This window comes from Oncorhynchus tshawytscha, linkage group LG33 (genome assembly GCF_018296145.1).
Source record: "Oncorhynchus tshawytscha isolate Ot180627B linkage group LG33, Otsh_v2.0, whole genome shotgun sequence".
In the NCBI taxonomy this organism is placed as follows: domain Eukaryota; kingdom Metazoa; phylum Chordata; class Actinopteri; order Salmoniformes; family Salmonidae; genus Oncorhynchus; species Oncorhynchus tshawytscha.
Window position 1 is genome coordinate 6844155 of NC_056461.1, and position 20789 is coordinate 6864943.

General features: G+C 43.2%; 1 protein-coding gene across 1 annotated transcript; it reads left to right on the forward strand.

Moving 5' to 3' along the window:
* Positions 1 to 16340: 16340 nt before the first annotated feature.
* Positions 16341 to 19125, forward strand: LOC112230805 (proteinase-activated receptor 1). Its single transcript, XM_024397129.2, has 3 exons — positions 16341 to 16599; positions 17346 to 18239; positions 18454 to 19125. Exons 1-3 carry the CDS (start codon positions 16509 to 16511, stop codon positions 18849 to 18851), a joined length of 1383 nt encoding a protein of 460 aa, XP_024252897.1. The 5' UTR covers positions 16341 to 16508; the 3' UTR covers positions 18852 to 19125.
* Positions 19126 to 20789: the final 1664 nt, after the last annotated feature.

Below are 20789 nucleotides of genomic sequence, written 5' to 3' on the forward strand. Positions count from 1 at the left end.
ACTACCAACAGTCACCTGAGCTAAACAGTTCACATCACCTGCAAAACTCATTCCAAGCAACACAACTCTTAACACATGGCTCAAAACACGCTCAGTGCAGCCAAACACTATGCACAACCCTCACTGAGATAACACACACTGTCACTCAGAACACACTGAGAGTAAAAACACTAGCATCAAACACCAATACAGAAAATACAAACTTTTCATCTTTACAGTTTGAACAATTTCAGTGACTTCATACAAAGTAATATTTTCTTCAAAGAAAAGAGTGACATTATTTCACATGATTTATTAAAATTTTTAGAACATAACAATTCTTTAAGGTAAATGAAAATTAGCAGTTTGCTTCAATAGTCTGTAGTAATTTACGGAATTACAGTAATGAGAAAAAAAGGGTAGAAACTAAAAGTACATACTGTAATTCGAACAAATAATTGAGGGGCTAATCCTGCCTCTCTCTAGCATCAGGCCACAGGTTTTCTTCAACATCACATCTAATGTTTTCTCTTGCCATGCACCTGGGGAAGAACCTTCTGGAGTGCCTTATCCATCCCTGGCAGTCCTCTGGACTCGTGTCCTCACATCCGGCACGCATGGCTCCAAAAGAGACATTTGGTCATGTGGGTGGTGACCAAACACTTTCCACCTCCAGGCAGAGAAAAACTCCTCTATTGGGTTGAGGAAGGGTGAATATGCAGGCAGGTACAAAACCATAAATCTGTGATGTGCTGCAAACCAATCTGTGACAGCTGCAGAGTGGTGAAAAGCAACGTTATCGCAAACTATGACAAAAACTTGGGGGTTTCTTACTGGCTCCCCCTGTTCTGCTGACACTAGCTGAGCATAGAGCTGTTCTAGGAAAGCTATAAGCCTTTCTGTGTTGTATGGGCCAATGAGTGGTGTGTTGAGAAGCAAACCATCATTGGCCATTGCAGCTCACATGGTGATATTTCCCCCCCTTTGGCCTGGAACCTCCACAGTGGCCCTTTGACCCATAACATTCCTTCCTCTGCGCCGTGTTTTGGCAAGGTTAAATCCAGCTTCATCGATAAATACAAATGAATGTGGTCTTTCCAGTGCTTCCACCTCCATTACTCTCTGAAAAACAGTAAGTGCACAGTTTTACTGTAGAAATGCTAGTGTTTTTTTTTACTGTAAATATTTTGTATAGCTGTGTACGTAACCGCAGACGTCTTACCTGGACATATTGGTATCTTTGCTCTTTTACCCGTTCACTGTTTCTCTCAAACGGTACAGTGTATAACTGTTTCATTGTAACTTGGTGTTTCTTTAGGACTCGAGCAATAGTTGTTGTGCTGACAGAATTAACATTTTCAAATATATCATTATCAGCCAGCACTCTATCTTGAATCTCCTGCAGTTTTATTGCATTGTTGACAACAACCATGTCAACAATAGCATTTTCCTGCGCATCTGAAAATATTTTTCCTCTTCCCCCTGTTGGGGGCAGCCTTTGGGTCCTGTTGTAAAAATATATTTTACAGTCAAACTTACTGTAATATATATCTGTGTAAATATTCTATAATTGCAATACAAAATAGATTCCTGTAATGTTTTCATTTACTGTAAGGATGTAACTCTCACCTGTTTGCATGATGGAAAATTGGCATTACAGATGCCACTGTGGATCTTTGCAGATTGGGTTGCACCCTCAACCCTGCCTCTCTCAATGAGAGACCATGGTTCACGACATGGTCTATAAGTGTAGCCCTTATTTCATCTGAAATAACAGCTCTTTGTCTTCTTTGTCTTCCTCCACGCATCCGCCCTCTCCCTGCCACCCTTCTCCCTCCACGAACCCATCTTCCTTGTTCCATTTCCAAAATGAGTCTTTCTGAGCTCTACCTATATATACTGTAATATGTGTGTGTGATATGTGTGTGTGTTCACTAACAAGTCTAAAACAAGACACCTGCTTAGCCTTTCAGCTGAAATTGCAATCAGCAGTGTTTGAAAGGCACAAGGCTGAAATCTATTCCGTTTTGAATGTGTGGTTCACAGTTTTGACAACAGTGTGTTAGCATTTGAACAAAGTGCTGTAAATCCACAGTGTTGTGCAGGTTGTGGTTAAAGTTATGGGATAAGTGTGTAGAGTTTTGAAAACTGTGTTCAAGCAATGAAAAACGAACTAGAGTTTGGTCCACATGAACTGCTGCTGTGCAGACTGTAGTTAGAGTTTTGCACATGTGACTCCAGTTGTGTCCACTGTCGTTTAGCAATCAAAAAAACTGTAAGGCTGGCTACAAACTGATAGCTGTTTCAATGATGCGCCATCCATGTTGGTCACCACTGTGTCTCTTTCAGTGGCAGACATAATTGGTCAATTTGGATGTTTTCCCAGTGCTACCCAATTCCTGGTAGTCTAGCTGGTCATTATGTGCCTGTTGTATAAACGTATTTAGATCTGGGCTGCGTCTCAAGACAGGAGAGTTATCCCCCAACTAAAGTATGCCAGGGAGCTAAGCCCTCTGGCATACGTGACAGCGTTAGTGCAGGAACAGGTTCTATCACAGCTGTCCAAGTGTTTGAGCTCTGTAGAGGACAGTGAACAAGGACAGAACCCGAGGGAACTATCTATAAGGAACAGCTTTCTGGAATGGAACGCAACACTGGCCTCGTGCCATAGAGTTAACCCCTGTGCTCTGTGTTGTCGTGGTCAGTTTCCTGCCTTCTCCCTTAGCAAGAATGAGCTGGTGTTAGTGTGGAATCCGTTAGTGGCCTTCTGAGCAATGTGACCCAAACACAGGGTACTGTTTTAAAGTTCTAGCTGCACCTTCAGTGGAAAGAACAGAATATGATGTAACACACACATGCAAGCGCCACACACAAACTAAAAACCCATGAACTGAATACATAACATTACTGTGATAAATGCAACACATTTTGGGGACAGTTCCACCTCAATGAAAACCCTAATGGTTCCCTAATAAGTAAAGCATGAGGCGGTCAAAAGTGAGAGAGTGTGCATTGCTACTGTAGTGTTAATGAGAGTGAGTGTGTGTGTGTTCTTGTTTGAACCCGGGGTGTGTGGTTCTGTGTTTTCACTGCCTTCTCACAGTCCCAGGGTAAATGATCCATGCTTTCCCTCTCCCTCCCACACACACTCCTCTTCCATCACCCCCCACACACACACACACATAACCTTTCCCTCAGCCCTCACACAGCACCCCTGAATAGTGCCCCATACAGCCAGGCCTAGCTCAACATGATCTGATAGATGAGGATTACAGGTGCAGGAAACTGCTTCAGCATGTCTCTGTTATTTAAGTTTTTTTTAGGAGTTTGTAAAGTGTTAATATTTCAATAATTTCACTGTAAATTGTATAAGGGTTTCTTGAACATACGTCTTTCGATGAGGGCGCAAGGCGAGACCCAGATGCAGACACAGAAGGCAGATGGTTGGAGTCTTAGATGTTTATTCATCCAAAAAGGGGTAGGCAGGAGAATGGTCATGTACAGGCAAAAAGTCCAAACCAGTTTTGAGTCCAGTAAGTACCGAAGGGCACGCTGGTTGACTTGATAAACATACAAGACGAACTGCCACAGAGACAGGAAACACAGGGGTTAATTTAGGGAAAATAAGCGACACCTGGAGGGGGGAGACAATAACAAGGACAGGTGAGAGAGATCAGGTTGTGACACTCTCTCTCTCTCTCTAATTCTGGATAGCCATCTTTGTGAACATCTGCCTTCCTCTATCATTAGAGGAGTGTTCAGGTCAGACTGCTGTAAGCCACTCAGGCCCGATGCAGTGCAGACAGTAGCTGTTCAGTACTGTAACTTCAGCAACATTTTAGGATTGGTTGAACTGGCCTTTACACCTAATGTCCTGTCTCTAGCTGAAAAATGTTATGTGATCTCCGGGAAATAGCGGAAACCCAAACCCATGAAACAAAGACACCACCCTAAACACACACACGCACGCACGCACGCACGCACACACACACACAGAGAAGACAGTCTGTCTGTGCAGAAAGCTCTGTCTGGACACAATAGCATCATAGTTAATCTGCCTCTCTAGACAGGAAGGACATTAACAGATAACACCAGATGGACCCTGTTGCTGCTGTAGGTCAAAGTTTGACTATCCAGCCTCTTCCGTCAAGAACCATGTTTTTCTTACGTGTTTACTTTGTAACTGTCTGTCGCCTAGTAACTTTTCCCAGCAGTAGTGGCAGTTATCATGAAAACGTCAGATCTGAGAATCCTTAACCAAACTGGAAGGCAGAATCCACCTACTGTTACTCAACTATAAGCCATCCCTATGAGTTAATTGCGAACCAGATTCCCGGTAGTGTGTCTAGGGTCACAGTTACATTCTGGTACAGTGACTTTATTGCAAATACTGATAAATAAATAAACAATAGGACAACTATTTTGTGTATGCCACAGACAATGACTATAAGAAGTCAAATATTTCAACATTGTTGTGCATTTCTGGCCAGTTGCCCTCCTACGGCATTTTTGTCATTTCCTTACTACGCTGAGAAATAATCATTTGCTTACATTCTGTTCAATCCGTCAGACTGATGTTGAGACTTTCAGTAACTCCACAGCGAAAATAAGATTAGCACGACTTTGTCACACTGAGACAACATTAGACATTCTTATCCAGAGTGTGCACACTGTTATACTGGTCCCCCATAGGAATACGAACCCACAACTCTGGAGTTGCTAGTGCCCTGCTCTACCAACTAAGCCACACGGGAGCCATATGAGACATCTTTGTATATTACGTACAGAAAGGCCAAGGTTAAGGCTTAGCCTTTACACACCTACTTCAGTAGTGGACTCAATCCTTCACGGTCAGACTGTTACATATGAGACATCTTTGTATATTACGTACAGAAAGGCCAAGGTTAAGGCTTAGTCTTTACACACCTACTTCAGTAGTGGACTCAATCCTTCACGGTCAGACTGATACCCAACTTTCCAAAGAAAAAAATGAGAAGGAAGGCGAAAGAGAGAGTTGTGGTACTTTGTAATCAAAGGCTTCGTTCCAATGCACTGTACTAGCATACCACTTTAAGGCACCCCCAGTACATCGCTCCATTTTAAGAGCCAGTAGGTCTACTATGGATATTGGAAAATAGCCTTGCCACGCCTCCAAAGCCAAAAAGACGTCTGTAAACAACAACAGGGTAACCACTAACCAATGTCGAAGTAAAAGTCACGCAATCGACTTAGTCACTTATTAACTTTGTTATAATCAATGAAGTCATCTGTGGATGTGGATTAGATGGGACTGGATGGAGGGTGGACTCTGACCTGTGGATAGAGCGGAGGTTTATGTTACCCTACAAGGAGAATTTAGTCATATCCAGTGCAGGCTGTGCTGCAGTGCAGTCAGATACAGCATCTCGTCACATACACAGTTTACAGCAGCAGGTAGACGAGGAAATGCTCTAGCTCCCTCAACAACGCAGGAACAATAAAAACCATAACATTGATAAAAAGAGCAAAACATAGCAAGTAACAAGAGCGGTAGTATGCATAATAATGGACTGTATTAGGCAACACTGTATTTACAATATGAAGTGAGAAGTGACCTTGGTCACGCAGTTGAATAAATGGTCTATCATAGAACAGCAGCATTGACTGTCTGTGTGTACAGCATGTGTGTGAGTTCTGAGTGTGTGTGTGTGTGTGTGTGTGTGTGTGTGTGTGTGTGTGTGTGTGTGTGTGTGTGTGTGTGTGTGTGTGTGTGTGTGAGTTGTGTGTGTGTGTGTTGTGTGTGTGTGTGTGTGTGTGTGTGTGTGTGTGTGTGTGTGTGTGTGTGTGTGTGTGTGTGTGTGTGTGTGTGTGAGTTCTGTGTGTGTGTGTGTGTGTGTGTGTGTGTGTGTGTGTGTGTGTGTGTGTGTGTGTGTGTGTGTGTGTGAGTGTGTGTGTGTGTGTGTGTGTGTGTGTGTGTGTGAGTTCTGTGTGTGTTGTGTGTGTGTGTGTGTGTGTGTGTGTGTGTGTGTGTGTGTGTGTGTGTGTGTGTGTGAGTGTGTGTGTGTGTGTGTGTGTGTGTGTGTGTGTGAGTTCTGTGTGTGTGTGTGTGTGTGTGTGTGTGTGTGTGTGTGTGTGTGTGTGTGTGTGTGTGTGTGTGAGTTCTGTGTGTGTGTGTGTGTGTGTGTGTGTGTGTGTGTGTGTGTGTGTGTGTGTGTGTGTGTGTGTGTGTGTGTGTGTGTGTGTGTGTGTGTGTGTGTGTGAGTTCTGTGTGTGTGTGTGAGTTCTGTGTGTGTGTGAGTTCTGTGTGTGTGAGGTGTGTGTGTGTGAGTTCTGTGTGTGTGTGTGTGTGTGTGTGTGTGTGTGTGTGTGTGTGTGTGTGTGTGTGTGTGTGTGTGTGTGTGTGTGTGTGTGTGTGTGTGTGTGTGTGTGTGTGTGTGTGTGTGTTTATGAGTGGTTGTGTGTAAGTGTTGGTTGTGTGGGTCGTCAGGACATGATACATTGGCAATTTTGTAGGGCAATATTGCCGAGCAATGTTGCTGGCAACAGAGTGGGGTAATGAGACACTGGAGCAATGATGAGCAATGAGCAACATGGACATGAATAATAGATTTCATATGAATCAAATCAAACTGTATTTGTCACATGCGCCGAGTTACTTACAAGCCCTAAGTAAAAATAAATAAATAAAAGGAACAATTAATTAAACAGCAACAGTAAAATAACAATTGCAAAGCTATATACAGGGGGTAACGGTACAGAATCAATGTGCGGGGGCACCAGTTAGTCGAGGTAATATGTACATGTAGGTAGAGTTAAAGTGACTATGCATAGATAATAAACAGAGAGTAGCAGCAGCGTAAAAGAGGGGTCTGGGTAGCCATTTGATTAGCTGTTCAGGAGTCTTACGGCTTGGGGGTAGAATCTGTTAAGAAGCCTTTTGGACCTAGACTTTTTACCAGTACCGCTTGTCGTGCAGTAGCAGAGAGACAGTCTATGACTAGGGTGGCAGGAGTCTTTGAAAATGTTTAGGGCCTTCCTCTGACACCGCCTGGTATACAGGTCCTGGATGGCATGAAGCTTGGCCCCAGTGATGTACTGGGCCGTACGCACTACCCTCTGTAGTGCCTTGTGTTCGGACACCGAGCAGTTTCCATACCAGGCAGTGATGCAACCAGTCAGGATGCTCTCGATGGTGCGGCTGTATAACCTTTTGAGGATCTGAGGACCCATGCCAAATATTTTCAGTCTCCTGAGGGGGAATAGGCTTTGTCCTGCCCTCTTCATGACTGTCTTAGGGTGTTTGGACCAGGATAGTTTGTTGGTGATGTGGACACCAAGGAACTTGAAGCTCTCCACCTGCTCCACTGCAGCCCCATCGATGAGAATGGGGGCATGCTCGGTTCTCCTTTTCCTGTAGTCCACAATCATCTCCATTGTCTCGATCACCGCTGTTGGTGATGAGACCTACCACTGTTGTGTCATCAGCAAACTTGATGATAGTGTTGGAGTCATACCTGGCCATGCAGTCATGAGTGAACAGGGAGTACAGGAGGGGACTGAGCACGCACCCCTGAGGGGCCCCCTTGTTGAGGATCAGTGTGGCGGATGTGCTGTTACCTACAGTACTCTTACCACCTGGGGGCGGCCAGTCAGGAAGTCCAGGATCCAGTTGCAGAGGGAGGTGTTTAGTCCCAGGGTCCTTAGCTTAGTGATGAGCTTTGAGGGCACTATGGTGTTGAACGCTGAGCTGTAGTCAATGAATAACATTCGCACATAGGCGGTATTGAAGTTGGAGTGGGTCTAGGGTTTCTAGGATAATGGTATTGATGTGAGCCATGACCAGCCTTTCAAAGCATTTCATGGCTACAGACGTGAGTGCTACCGGTCAGGAGTCATTTAAGCAGGTTACCTTCTTAGACACACTATGGTGGTCTGCTTGAAACATGTTGGTATTACTCAGTCAGGGACAGGTTGAAAATGTCAGTGAAGACATTTGCCAGTTGGTCAGCGCATGCTCGGAGACACATCCTGGTAATCCGTCTGACCCTGCGGCCTTGTGAATGTTGACCTGTTTAAAGGTCTGACTCACATCGGCTATGGAGAGCATGATCACACAGTCTTCCGGAACAGCTGATGCTCTCATGCATGCTTCAATGTTACTTGCCTTCAATGTTACTTGCCTCGAAGTGAGTATAGATAGATGTAATTTATAGATGTATATAGGTTTATAGATGTCATTTATAGTTATAGATGTTGTTTATAGATGTAATTTAGGTCATCTGGTAGGCTCATGTCACTGGGCAGCTCGTGGCTGTGCTCCCCGTTGTAGTCTGTAAAAGTTTGCAAGCCCTGCCACATCTGATGAGCGTCGGAGCCGGTGGAGTACGATTCAATCTTAGTCCTGTGTTGATGCTTTTCCTGTTTGATGTTTCGTCGGAGGTCATAGCGGGATTTCTTAGAGTCCTGCTCCTTGAAAGCGGCAGCTCTACCCTTTAGCTCAGTGCGGATGTTACCTGTAATGCATGGCTTCTGGTTGGGGTATGTACGTGCGGTCCCTGTGGGGACGACGTCATCGATGCACTTACTGATGAAGCCAGTGACTGATGTGGTGTACTCCTCAATGCTTTCGGAAGAATTCCGGAACATATTCCGATCTGTGCTAGCAAAACAGTCCTCACTAGGAGTGCCGCCTCTGGATGAGCGTTTTCCTGTTTGCTTATGGCCATATTCAGCTCATTGAGTGCGGTCTTAGTGCCAGCATCGATTTGTGGTGGTAAATAGACAATTACGAAAAATACAGATGAAAACTCTCTAAGTAAATAGTTTTATCTACAGCGAGATACTCTACCTCAGTGAGATACTCTACCTCAGTGAGATACTCTACCTCAGTGAGATACTCTACCTCAGTGAGATACTCTACCTCAGGCGAGCAAAACCTTGAGACTTCCTTAGATTTCATGCACCAGCTGTTGTTTACAAATATACATAGACCATCACCCCTTGTCTTGCCAGAGGCCGCTGTTCTATCCTGCCGAAAAGCTTAAAACCTGCCAGCTGTATGTTATTCTTGTCGTCGTTCAGCCACGACTCGGTGAAACATAAGATATTACCGATTTTTAGTGTCCCGTTGGTAGGATATACGTGATCGTAGTTCGTCTATTTTATTATCGATTGTTTGTACATTGGCTAATAGGACCGATGGTAAAGGTAGATTACCCTCTCTGCGACGGATCTTTACAAGGCACCCGGACCGTTGTCCACGATACCTCCGTCTCTTTCTCCTGTGAATGACGGGGATGAGGGCCTTGTCGGGTGTCTGAAGTAAATCCTTCCCGTCCATCTCATTGAAGAAAAAGTATTCCTCCAGGTGAGTAATCACTGTCCTGATATTTAGAAGCTCTTTTTGGTCATAAGACACGGTGCCAGAAACATTATGTACAAAATAAGTTACAAATAAAGCGAGAAAACATAATAGCACAATTGGTCACAGGATCGTGAAACGGCAGCCATTTCCTTCTTTATACAGTGAGTATACGAAACATTAAGACCACCTTCTCTATGATATAGACTGACCAGGCGAATCCATGTGAAAGATATGATCTCTTATTGATGCCACTTGTTATATCCACTTCAATCAGTGTAGATGGAGGGGAGGAGACAGGTTAAACAAGGACTTTTAAGCCTTGAGACAGTTGAGACATGGATTGTGTATGTGTGCCATTCAGAGGGTGAATGGGCAAGACAAAATATTCAATTGCCTTTGAACAGGGTACAGTAGTAGGTGGCAGGGCGCACCGGTTTGTGTCAAGAACTGCCACGCTGCTGGGTTTTTCACACTCAACAGTTTCCCATGTGTATCAAGAATGGTCCACCACCCAAAGGACAACATGGGCCAACGTCCCCGTGGAACGCTTTCGACGCCTTGTAAAGTCTATGACCCGACAAATTGAGGTTTTGTTCTAAGGGCAAACACGGGGAGGGTGAAAAGGGGTGAAAGGGGAGTGGGGGAGAAACTAAATATTAAGAAAGTGTTCCTAATGTTTGGTATACTCAGTGTATATCAACTGAAAACTCAATTTCCCCATTTATTTAAGAATATCCTATAGCTTTTTGTTGCCTGTTGACTGTCACACCTGTATGGAATTTATCAGCTAACAAACAAGCAACCAACAGGTGTTGCCCCTACCCTGGGGATCCACTCAACCTACTTCCAGTCAAGTCAATGACAACGCAGACATTGGAAAACTAGATTTTATGAAGTGTAAAAGGTCAAGCTAGTAAATCATACAAAAAGCAATATAAAATGATAAACGAAATGTAGCCTGTTTGTCCCATTGACGTAATATGCATGGGTTGGAACACAGTATGTATGTATTAACATATCATTATATAACATAGTAGTGGAGAAACATATGAGACAGGAATGGCCAACATTTTACTCCAACATGGGAGTTGATTTTCTCTCGCTTCAGGTTGCCATGTTTTTCCAAATATTTTGGAACTGCAGCCTGTTCACATGACCAATATCTGTGCTCTGATTGGAGGATTCCTACAAATTGCCCACTAGGTGGAGCTGCCGATCAATATTCCCCAGATAATAAAAAGTTGCTCATTTTCAATAAATTTCAACATGTAGTGCTGAATTGTAAGATCCCAGAATTGTTCCATACACACAAAATGCTTATTTCTCTCAAAATGTGTGCACAAATTTGTTTACATCCCTGTTAGTGGACATTTTTCCTTTGCCAAAGTAATCCATCCACCTGACAGGAGTGGCATATCAAGAAGCTGATTAAACAGCATTATCATTACACAGGTGCACCTTGTGTGGGGGACAATAAAAGGCCACTCTAAAATGTGCAGTTTTGTACACTGTAATAAAGCCTTTTTCTAGGGAAAAACTCATTCTGATTGACTGGGCCTAACTCCCCAGTTGGTGGGCCTATGCTTTCCCAGACCCACCCATGGCTGCGCTTCTGGCCAGTCATGTGAAATGAATAGATTCCGGCCTAATGAATTTATATCAATTGACGATTTTCTTTATATGAACTGTAACTCAATAAATCATTGAAATTGTTGCATGTTGCGTTAATATTTTTGTTCAGTATAGTTGCCATTGTTTCATGGCCTTTAGGTGTAGATAGTCTCTGAGGCCCTATTCCCACTACGAGAGATGAAGGAGAGTCTGAGGAGCGGAGTGCCAAAAGAGATTTCTACTTTTCACATTAAATCCTTAACTTTCGTTATGGCTGGCAAAGCAACATTCTTGGTCTGCAGCTCAAATTGATAACTTTTACAGTAGACCGTACTAGCCAGTAAGCACAAACTATTTAACAATCCAATAAACTTTTCTTCTAAAACATATTACAATAATGCAACTTTTTCTCATCAATTTACATTCAATTAGCTGACAATACACAACTCCTTAGCTAGCTAACAGACAACATGTATCATGATCAAGTGATGTTAGCATATCAATAATGAACATTGACCCCTCCCATTCAAATATAAAAGTACAATGACATTATCATACATTTCCATTCATATTATAATATAGCTAGGCTACACAGCTAAGTAATGTTAGCAAGCTAGCTAGCTTGCTAACATGATTGGATTTTCTCTTCAGTATTAACCCTTCTCTTTTCAACACAAACTGAAGAGAGGAAATCAGAAAATTATTGTAAAGATGAAATAGAAATAAATTGGAATTCAATTAAAAATATACATGTTCTTAAATTCTTAGGCCTTCTCTGAAGTGTAGTAAGTGTGAAGACTAAGGTGTAGGTCTGTGCAGGGAGACAGCTAGGGTTAGCTGTTCAGCAGTCTGATCACATGGGTGGTATTAGCTGTCTCGGATCCTTTTGGAGGAAGCAGAGCATGCAACCCTGGGTGGCCCCTGTGTTGAGGATCAGGATGGCAGAGGTGTTTCTGCTTACTGTAGCTGAGGAGGAGTTTTACACATTAATCACAGATCAAAAGTGCAGAAAATTCCAATTTTGCTTGAAATTTTACACCATGTTTTTCACTAGTTCAATCATCTAGAAACAGTGTTAATCACGAGTGATTGAATCTGAACACGTCCTGAAGCTGGACAGAACATTCAGGGGACTGTTTCTAAGCAGCAAGGTCAGTTTACTTTCCCAGGGAAAAGCAGCCTCTGGGAATAGACAGGAAAACAGAGAGGTTTTTAAATGCTTGAGCGAGGTCAACATCAGTACAAATGCATTCCTCTTACAGGATTCACACCAAGCCGATATCAGACCTCAGGATAAGACCCAGATGCAGACAGTTCAAAGTAACAAAAGTGTATTACAAAAACAGGTGGCAGGCAAATGAATGGTCAAGGACAGGCAGAGGTCAGTAATTCAGAGCAGAGTCCGAAAGGTACAGAACGCCAGGCAGAACGGTCAAAACCAGCAAGACTAGCGTGAAAACCAGGAGTACGGTGAAAACTGCTGGTAGGCTTGACAAGACAAACAGAAAACACTGGTATAAATGCACAGGGGATAATGGGGAAAACGGGCAACACCTGGAGGGGGTGGAGAGAAGCACAAGACAGGTGAAACAGGTCAGGGTGTGACAGCCGAGACATTTTGATTGGTAAAAAGTATAGCCGATTATAAATTCCATTATGAAGTACATTATATAATAATGTGTGGTCCCACAGTGATTTATTCAGTGTTATACAACGGGTGGGTGAATGCTGATTGGTGAAGACTGCATTCCAGTCCGGGTTTATTCCACAAGTTACCACTGGCTAAATCTTTGACGTTAAAAAATACCTATTTACTCTGTTCCATTTGACTGTCTCATCAGCCCAGCCAGGCAATTTATAAACTTGATATCCACTATAAAAAGCATCTAGACATTATCTCACATTTCTTTTAGACTTACATGTAGTTTTCAACAGTTGAGATTTGTCTAAACCTTGCTCTCTGTATCTCTTACATTTGCAACATTGTTCCAATTTTCAAATTCGATCTCCAGCTGTCCCATCGTAATGAAGATGTCGGGATGAGACAGACAGGCAGTCAACTTTTCTCAGCCAGTCGAAATCATGAGTCAGCATAATGTTTGGGATATATACAAAGAACTATCAATAGAAAACAGGTCAAACGAAGTGCAGCTAGTTTACAGTCTTTCCAGCTTCAGTTGGAAGTGATTGTGTTAGTTGTGTTGTTGGCTAGCTCCTCTGAATAACAGTGATTGTGTTAGTTGTGTTGTAGGCTAGCTCCTCTGAATAACAGTGATTGTGTTAGTTGTGTTGTAGGCTAGCTCCTCTGAACAACAGTGATTGTGTTAGTTGTGTTGTTGGCTAGCTCCTCTGAATAACAGTGATTGTGTTAGTTGTGTTGTTGGCTAGCTCCTCTGAATAACAGTGATTGTGTTAGTTGTGTTGTTGGCTAGCTCCTCTGAATAACAGTGATTGTGTTAGCTGTGTTGTTGGCTAGCTCCTCTGAATAACAGTGATTGTGTTAGTTGTGTTGTTGGCTAGCTCCTCTGAATAACAGTGATTGTGTTAGTTGTGTTGTTGGCTAGCTCCTCTGAATAACAGTGATTGTGTTAGTTGTGTTGTTGGCTAGCTCCTCTGAATAACAGTGTCCTGACGAGAGAGTTGTTACACTCTCAAACACATAGATCCCCTGAACGCAGCTCACTCTCCAGATCCCAATCACCTGAATTCTGATCACCTGTTCACACACCTGTAAGTCATTATCACACCCTATTTAGTTCAGTTCTTTGCATCACTGTGAGATATTGTTTGTTTTGTGACACACTTATATTCGGAGTGCTGGGTTTCCTGGAATTTACCCATGGACCCAGTTACCGATGTGGTCCTTTACAATAAACACCTGATGTGCCCTGAGTTTCAAACCAGCTCTCTGTCTCCCTCTAAGAATAAATTAATCAAAATAATGTCTTTAATTGAAATGTCAATCATTATCTGAGTGTGTTGGTAACCCATTGTATAAAAGTGATTACCACTTTTGATTACCACGGTCCCTCGAAGCCGGTGTTTGGGGCCTAACAACACCCATGTCAATATATCCTCCAAACACCGGCTTCTCTGGCGTTATCACTTAATTATAAATGTGCTCTGCTGTACCACAGAGACTCAGCTGCAACTGTTGTATCTGCTCTTACAGAAAGAGATTCCTTGCCATTCTTACACATCCTCTCTTGCTCACTCTCCCTCTTGACAAACTGGTCCATTATCAAAATCAGATCTGCACAGTCCAAACATTTGTACTGTATCATTCAATGGTTTATATTTTATACTGAAGTATATTGGAATCTGTATCAAAATATACTTTATATATAGAGGAAATGCATCTACAGGGGCACAACTTTCACTGGGGATATTGCATCCCCCCCCAGTTTTATCATTGGAATGTGATACAAACAAGGAAACGGTGTGCTTTAGGACCATGCAGGCACCTCCAAGCAGTCAGAAAAACCATCAAGTGCTATGATGAAACTGGCTCTCATGAGGACTACCACAGGAAAGGAAGACCCAGAGTTACCTCTGCTAGGATAAGTGCATTAGAGTTACCAGCCTCAGAAATGAACTGCACCTCAGATTGTGCTTTGCAGAGTTCAAGTAACAGACACATCTCAACATCAACTGTTCAGAGGAGACTGCGTGAATCAGGCCTTTGTGGTTAAATCGCTGTAAAGAAACCACTACTAAAGGACATCAATAATAAGAAGAGACTTTCTTGGGCCAAGAAACACGAGCAATGGACATTAGACCGGTGGAAATATGTCCTTTGGTCTGATTCTGATCTGTCCTTTGGTCTGATTCTGATCTGTCCTTTGGTCTGATTCTGATCTGTCCTTTGGTCTGATTCTGATCTGTCCTTTGGTCTGATTCTGATCTGTCCTTTGGTCTGATTCTGATCTGCCCTTTGGTCTGATTCTGATCTGCCCTTTGGTCTGATTCTGATCTGTCCTTTGGTCTGATTCTGATCTGTCCTTTGGTCTGATTCTGATCTGTCCTTTGGTCTGATTCTGATCTGTACTTTGGTCTGATTCTGATCTGTCCTTTGGTCTGATTCTGATCTGTCCTTTGGTCTGATTCTGATCTGTCCTTTGGTCTGATTCTGATCTGTCCTTTGGTCTGATTCTGATCTGTCCTTTGGTCTGATTCTGATCTGTCCTTTGGTCTGATTCTGATCTGTCCTTTGGTCTGATTCTGATCTGTCCTTTGGTCTGATTCTGATGAGTCCAAATTTGAGGTTTTTGGTTCCAACCAGCATGTCTTTGTGAGATGCAGAGTAGGTGAATAGATGATCACTACCTGTGTGGTTCCCACCTTGGAGCATGGAGGAGGCGTGATGGTGTGGGGGTGCTTTTGCTGGTGACACTGTCAGTGATTTATTTAGAATTCAAGGCACACTTAACCAGCATGGCTACCACAGCATTCTGCAGAAATATGCCATCCCATCTGGTTTGCGCTTAGTGGGACTATCATTTGTTTTTCAAAACACACCTCCAGGCTGTGTAAGGGCTATTTGACCAAGAATGAGAGTGATGGGGTGCTGCATCAGATGACCTGGCCTCCACAATCACCCGACCTCAACCCAATAGAGATGGTTTGGGATAAGTTGGACCGCAGAGTGAAGGAAAAGCAGCCAACAAGTGCTCTGCATATGTGGGAAATCATTCAAGACTGTTGGAAAAGCATTCCAGGTGACTACCTCATGAAGCTGGTTGAGAGAATGCAAAGCTGTCATCAAGGCAAAGGGTGGCTACTTTTAAGAATATAAAATATATTTAGATTTGTTTAACACTTTTTCAGTTACTAGATGATTCCACATGTGTTATTTCATAGTTTTGATGTCTTCATTATTATTCTACAATGTAGAAAATAGTCAAAATAAAAAATACCCCACAGTGGGTGTGTCCAAACGTTTGACTGGTACAGTATGTCCCCCGACTTCTAAATCCAAAGTTCAGCCCCTGCAGCTTTATATTATCAAAAACAAGCACATACATACTGAACTAAAACACATCAAACTGAAAAAAATAGCCATCTTCACAACTGATGACAGTGTTTGAAATTAATTTAATTGTTGAAAAATGTTCTTGTCTGCTCTGGTCAAACGTTATGTTGTCGGTCTAGGAAGAAATAACTGGGACTATCAGTGTCAAAAAAGTTACTTTTGTTTTCCAAAAATCCATAGGCTAGGTCTATTTAATAACAATTATCATAACAAGAAAACAGCATCGATCTCCATTCAGTCAAAAATGTCATTCAACATTAAATATCGACCAACGTGAAATGTTTGACATGCAGCTGCATTATTCTTCCGTTCCGATCATTGATCCCAACTGATGACATCAGAAGAAATGAACGCGCGTCCTGCTGAAAAAAAAGCTATAATATGCGTCATGGTGGGACAGGCGACTATGAACTATCTGAAAGCGACAGTTTAGTACAGTTTAGTACAGCAACAGTGAGGAGACAGACTAAACATACAGATTCAAAAACGTTTCCAGATCTAGCAGAAGCGCTGTAGGCTTTATTAATAAACCTGTTCATCTTTATGGGACTTCATTGCAGTTCTGGGAGGATGTTGTATAAAACTGTTCTTATCCTGGCAGCGGTGCATGCGGCTTCGTCCGCGGTTTATAACGGTGAGTAGAATTCCCCTTATGTGTGATGAAATGTTTGTTTCCTCAGAAAGTGTGCCACTTTTACTTAAAAGTATTTCATACAAACAACGTGTAGGCGACACTTTGTAGACCCTCTTGGTACTGTATATTGATACTGATATGTATAGCCACACATATTATTTTCCAAATGTTCACTCATTCTTCTAGGCTATAACAGGTCGGCGTGGAAGGTGACTTCATTTTTATGCACTGAATTATCAAAACATAGGCTTAGATGTAGCCAACAAATTCATACACGTTTTTTGTTGTTGTAAATCGTCTCCAAACATTTATAGACAGTCAGGCATACATATTCCTAAATATAAATGACCAAGTCATGGTATATTTTGAATAGGCCTATATACTATTGGAACCAAAAAGAAAGGATTATATTCATTCTCTCACACATTGTGTACTTTACTGATATACTTTTCATTCATAGGCTGTGATGGATCAAAACAGCTTGAAATTAATTGCCATGGTCAGAACCCCAAAAGTGTTATTTTTGAACACATTTAAGTAGTTGGCCATTTTATTAACATTGTATCCCCTCATATCAAAACATGCCTCATCCTATTTCAAGGAGATCCTATAAAGAAAGCCAAACAGTCTGTTTGAGGCTCTCCACGCCACTGAGCTCTATGACTGTATTACAATGTAGAGCGCAGTGCTCCACACCTATCCTCATGTGTGGCTGACTCACGTCTCTATGTTGTTTTTCTGCTCAGGCAGCGCCATCGTTAGGACCTTTGCCAGGCGATTAGTCACGGAATGGCCCCTGGTCACAGACGAGCCTATAGATCTGGACCTGCTGGACTACTACCCAAACGAAGACAGAAATGAGCCCGGAGGCAGACGCAACCATGGATCCGCACCGGGACAGAGAGTTGGGTTTATTAACGGGTCCAGACTGGGACAGGTGGAACTGGGCTCGGTCAGGAATGTTACAGGAGTCTGGTCTTACGCTATTTCTGTTACGGCCAATGACTTCCTCACAGGCCGTCTGTCCACCATCTTCATCCCGACGCTTTACACCGTCGTCTTCCTCATCAGCGTGCCCCTCAACACTGTCGCCATGGTTACCTTTGCCCGACAGATCCGTCCCATGAAGCCGGCGGTGATCTACATGCTGAACCTGGCAGCCGCTGACCTCCTGTTCGCCCTGCTGCTGCCCTTCAAGATCGCCTACCACTACAGTGGCAACGACTGGGGCTTCGGCGAGGGGATGTGCCGCCTGGTCACCGCCGCCTTCTACTGCAACATGTACTCCTCCGTCCTCCTTATGACCTGTATCAGCGTGGACCGCCTGCTGGCCGTGGCCTACCCCATCAACTCCCTGGCCTGGAGGAGTCCATGTAACGCAGCCCTGGCCTGCAGCTCCATGTGGGTCCTGGCTGTGGGTGGCTCGCTGCCCCTGGTCCTCTCACAGCAGACGGTCTACTACGACCCACTGGGCATAACCACCTGCCATGACATCCAGGACCTGAAGCTGTTAGAGGGGCGCTACCTCTTCTTCTTCCCCATTCTCTCCTGCACCCTCTACTTCCTGCCGCTGTTCGTCACGGTGACCTGCTACTCCCGGGTGGTGCAAGTGCTCAACAGGGCTCCACACGGCGTCATAGGTAAATAGAAACCAGACTTATGCACTTCACAAATGATATGCAGCACAGTGACCACCCACTGTCATCATGCAGTTTTACTAATAGGAGCGGTTTCACAGACCAAGTTTTGGGTCTAAAAAGTTGGCTATTTGTATTGATTCTCTTTTCCATGTCTTCTGCACAACAACCTTCCCCATAAGAGGATAACAACATTTTCTATTGGAATTTGATCTAGGTCGTTCAAGGCAGAAGGCACGGGCAGTGGTGATGGTGGTCATCGTGCTGGTGGTGTTTGTGATCTGTTTCACGCCCACCAACGCCATCCTTCTGGCTCACTACCTCCAGATTGGTGGGCGGGTGGCGGGGGAGCCGGACGCCACTCACGTGGCCTACCTGGTGTCTCTGTGTGTGGGGAGCATAAGCTGCTGCCTGGACCCCCTGGTCTACTACTTTGGCTCGTCCCGGTGCCAGAGGCAGCTTGCGGCGGCTCTGGGGTGCCGGGCGGCCGCAGAGGGAGGGAAGAATCTGGCCTCATCCTCAGGTTCTTCCAGCACCAGCACCAGCACCAGGATAAGTAAGGTGGATGCCTTCCAGGCCAGCCTCAGCAGCCAGTACAAGAAACTCCTGGTCTGATGGATGGAGACACAGAGAGCTGTTTCTGATTCATTTACTGAAGTGAAGAATATATATTTCATTGACTGAAGTGAAGATGATATATTTAGTATGTACACTGAGTATACCAAACATTTGGGAACACCTTCCTAATATTGAGTTGCAATCCCACCCTCTTGCATTTAGAACAGCCTTAATTCATAGGTGTCGACTCCAATGCTTCCCACAGTTGTGTCAAGTTGGCTGGATGTCCTTTGGGTGGCGGGCCATTCTTGATACACACAGGAAACGGTTGAGCATGAACAAATCCAGCAGCATTGCAGTTCCTAACACAAACCGGTGCGCCTGGCACCTACTACCATACCCTGTTCAAAGGCACTTCAATCATTTGTCCTCCCCATTCCTCTGAAAGGCACACAGACACCGTCCATCTTTTAATTGTCTCAAGGCTTTGCCTGTCTCCTCCCCTTCAACTACACTGATTGAAGTGGATTTAACAAGTGACATTAATAAGGGATCATTGCTTTCACCTGGTCAGTCAATGTCATGGAAAGAGCAGGGGTTCTTAATGTTTTGTACACTCAGTGTATTTCCCCTTTTTTCAGACAGTGTATATATGGTCTTAAAGATAGCCATGGAGCAAGCTAGTTTTTTTTCTGAGGAGACGGAATGGATTTGGGTTCGTACGTTGAATTCAGTCAGACATTCATCTGTAGCCTGTGACTCCTGGGCCTGGTTTAGCTATGCCCAACTATATGAAGAAGATAAAAAAAATGTACCCGTTTATTTAACTAGGCAAGTCAGTTAAGAACAAATTCTTATTTACAAGGACGGCCTCCCCCTGGCCCAACCAGTGCAAGAAGCTGCTGGTCTGATTGATATGGATCAAAGCTGTTTCTGACCTGAACCCAACCACAAAGAAGGTACATTAGGGTGAGGGAAAAATGAACATTTCCATGTATAAAAATGTAATGCATGATAATCTTTAAATTTGTATCTTAAATATATTTCCCGTTGAAGTTGCTATTCTTGAAGTAGGTTTATGGTCCCCAAAGCAGTGTCTAGGAAGTTTGATGGTTTGTGATAAGGGAATTACAAAGGGGTCTTTGTTCAATCATGTATTGTACTATTTCCTAAAAGAGCACTGTGGACAATACAAGGAAATGCTGTTATATGCAGGTTTGGTGAGCTCACGTCCATGCCTGTAGTGTAGGATCTGTTTCTGTTAACATTTACCATTTTTTCTATGTACAAATATTTACTCGGCAATGTGAAATGTATAGCCTATGTTGTCAGTGTTGCATAGAAATACCATTGCACTATATATTATATCGCTACAATAACTTTAGCTCAGACTCATTATTGCAGTAAATTTCTAATTGTGTGAATATGTAGTGTGTTTGCAGAAATGGAAAAGCTTTGAGGCAACTCCAATACACAGCCTAGGAGGGCTAAGGTAGCGTAAGTAGTGCTGTGAGGCCCCCTATTGGTCTAAATCATACTTACGTCAAGTACATTGTATTTCACATTACATCCAGCGGCTTCGTAGCTACTTATACTGCACAAAAATATAAACGTAACATGTAGCTACTTATACTGCACAAAAATATAAACGGAACATGTAGCTGCTTATACTGCACAAAAATATAAACGGAACATGTAGCTGCTTATACTGCACAAAAATATAAACGGAACATGTAGCTGCTTATACTGCACAAAAATATAAACGGAACATGTAGCTGCTTATACTGCACAAAAATATAAACGGAACATGTAGCTACTTATACTGCACAAAAATATAAACGGAACATGTAGCTACTTATACTGCACAAAAATATAAACGGAACATGTAGCTACTTATACTGCACAAAAATATAAACGGAACATGTAGTTTTGGTCCCAAGTTTCATGAGCTGAAACAAGATCCCAGAAATGTTCCATACGCACAAAAAGCTTATT

Coding starts and splice junctions, on each gene's coding strand:
- LOC112230805 (XM_024397129.2), top strand. CDS start 16,509: ATGGGACTTCATTGCAGTTCTGGGAGGATGTTGTATAAAACTGTTCTT. Junction 16,600..17,345: donor TTCGTCCGCGGTTTATAACG/GTGAGTAGAATT, acceptor TTTTCTGCTCAG/GCAGCGCCATCGTTAGGACC. Junction 18,240..18,453: donor GGCTCCACACGGCGTCATAG/GTAAATAGAAAC, acceptor AATTTGATCTAG/GTCGTTCAAGGCAGAAGGCA.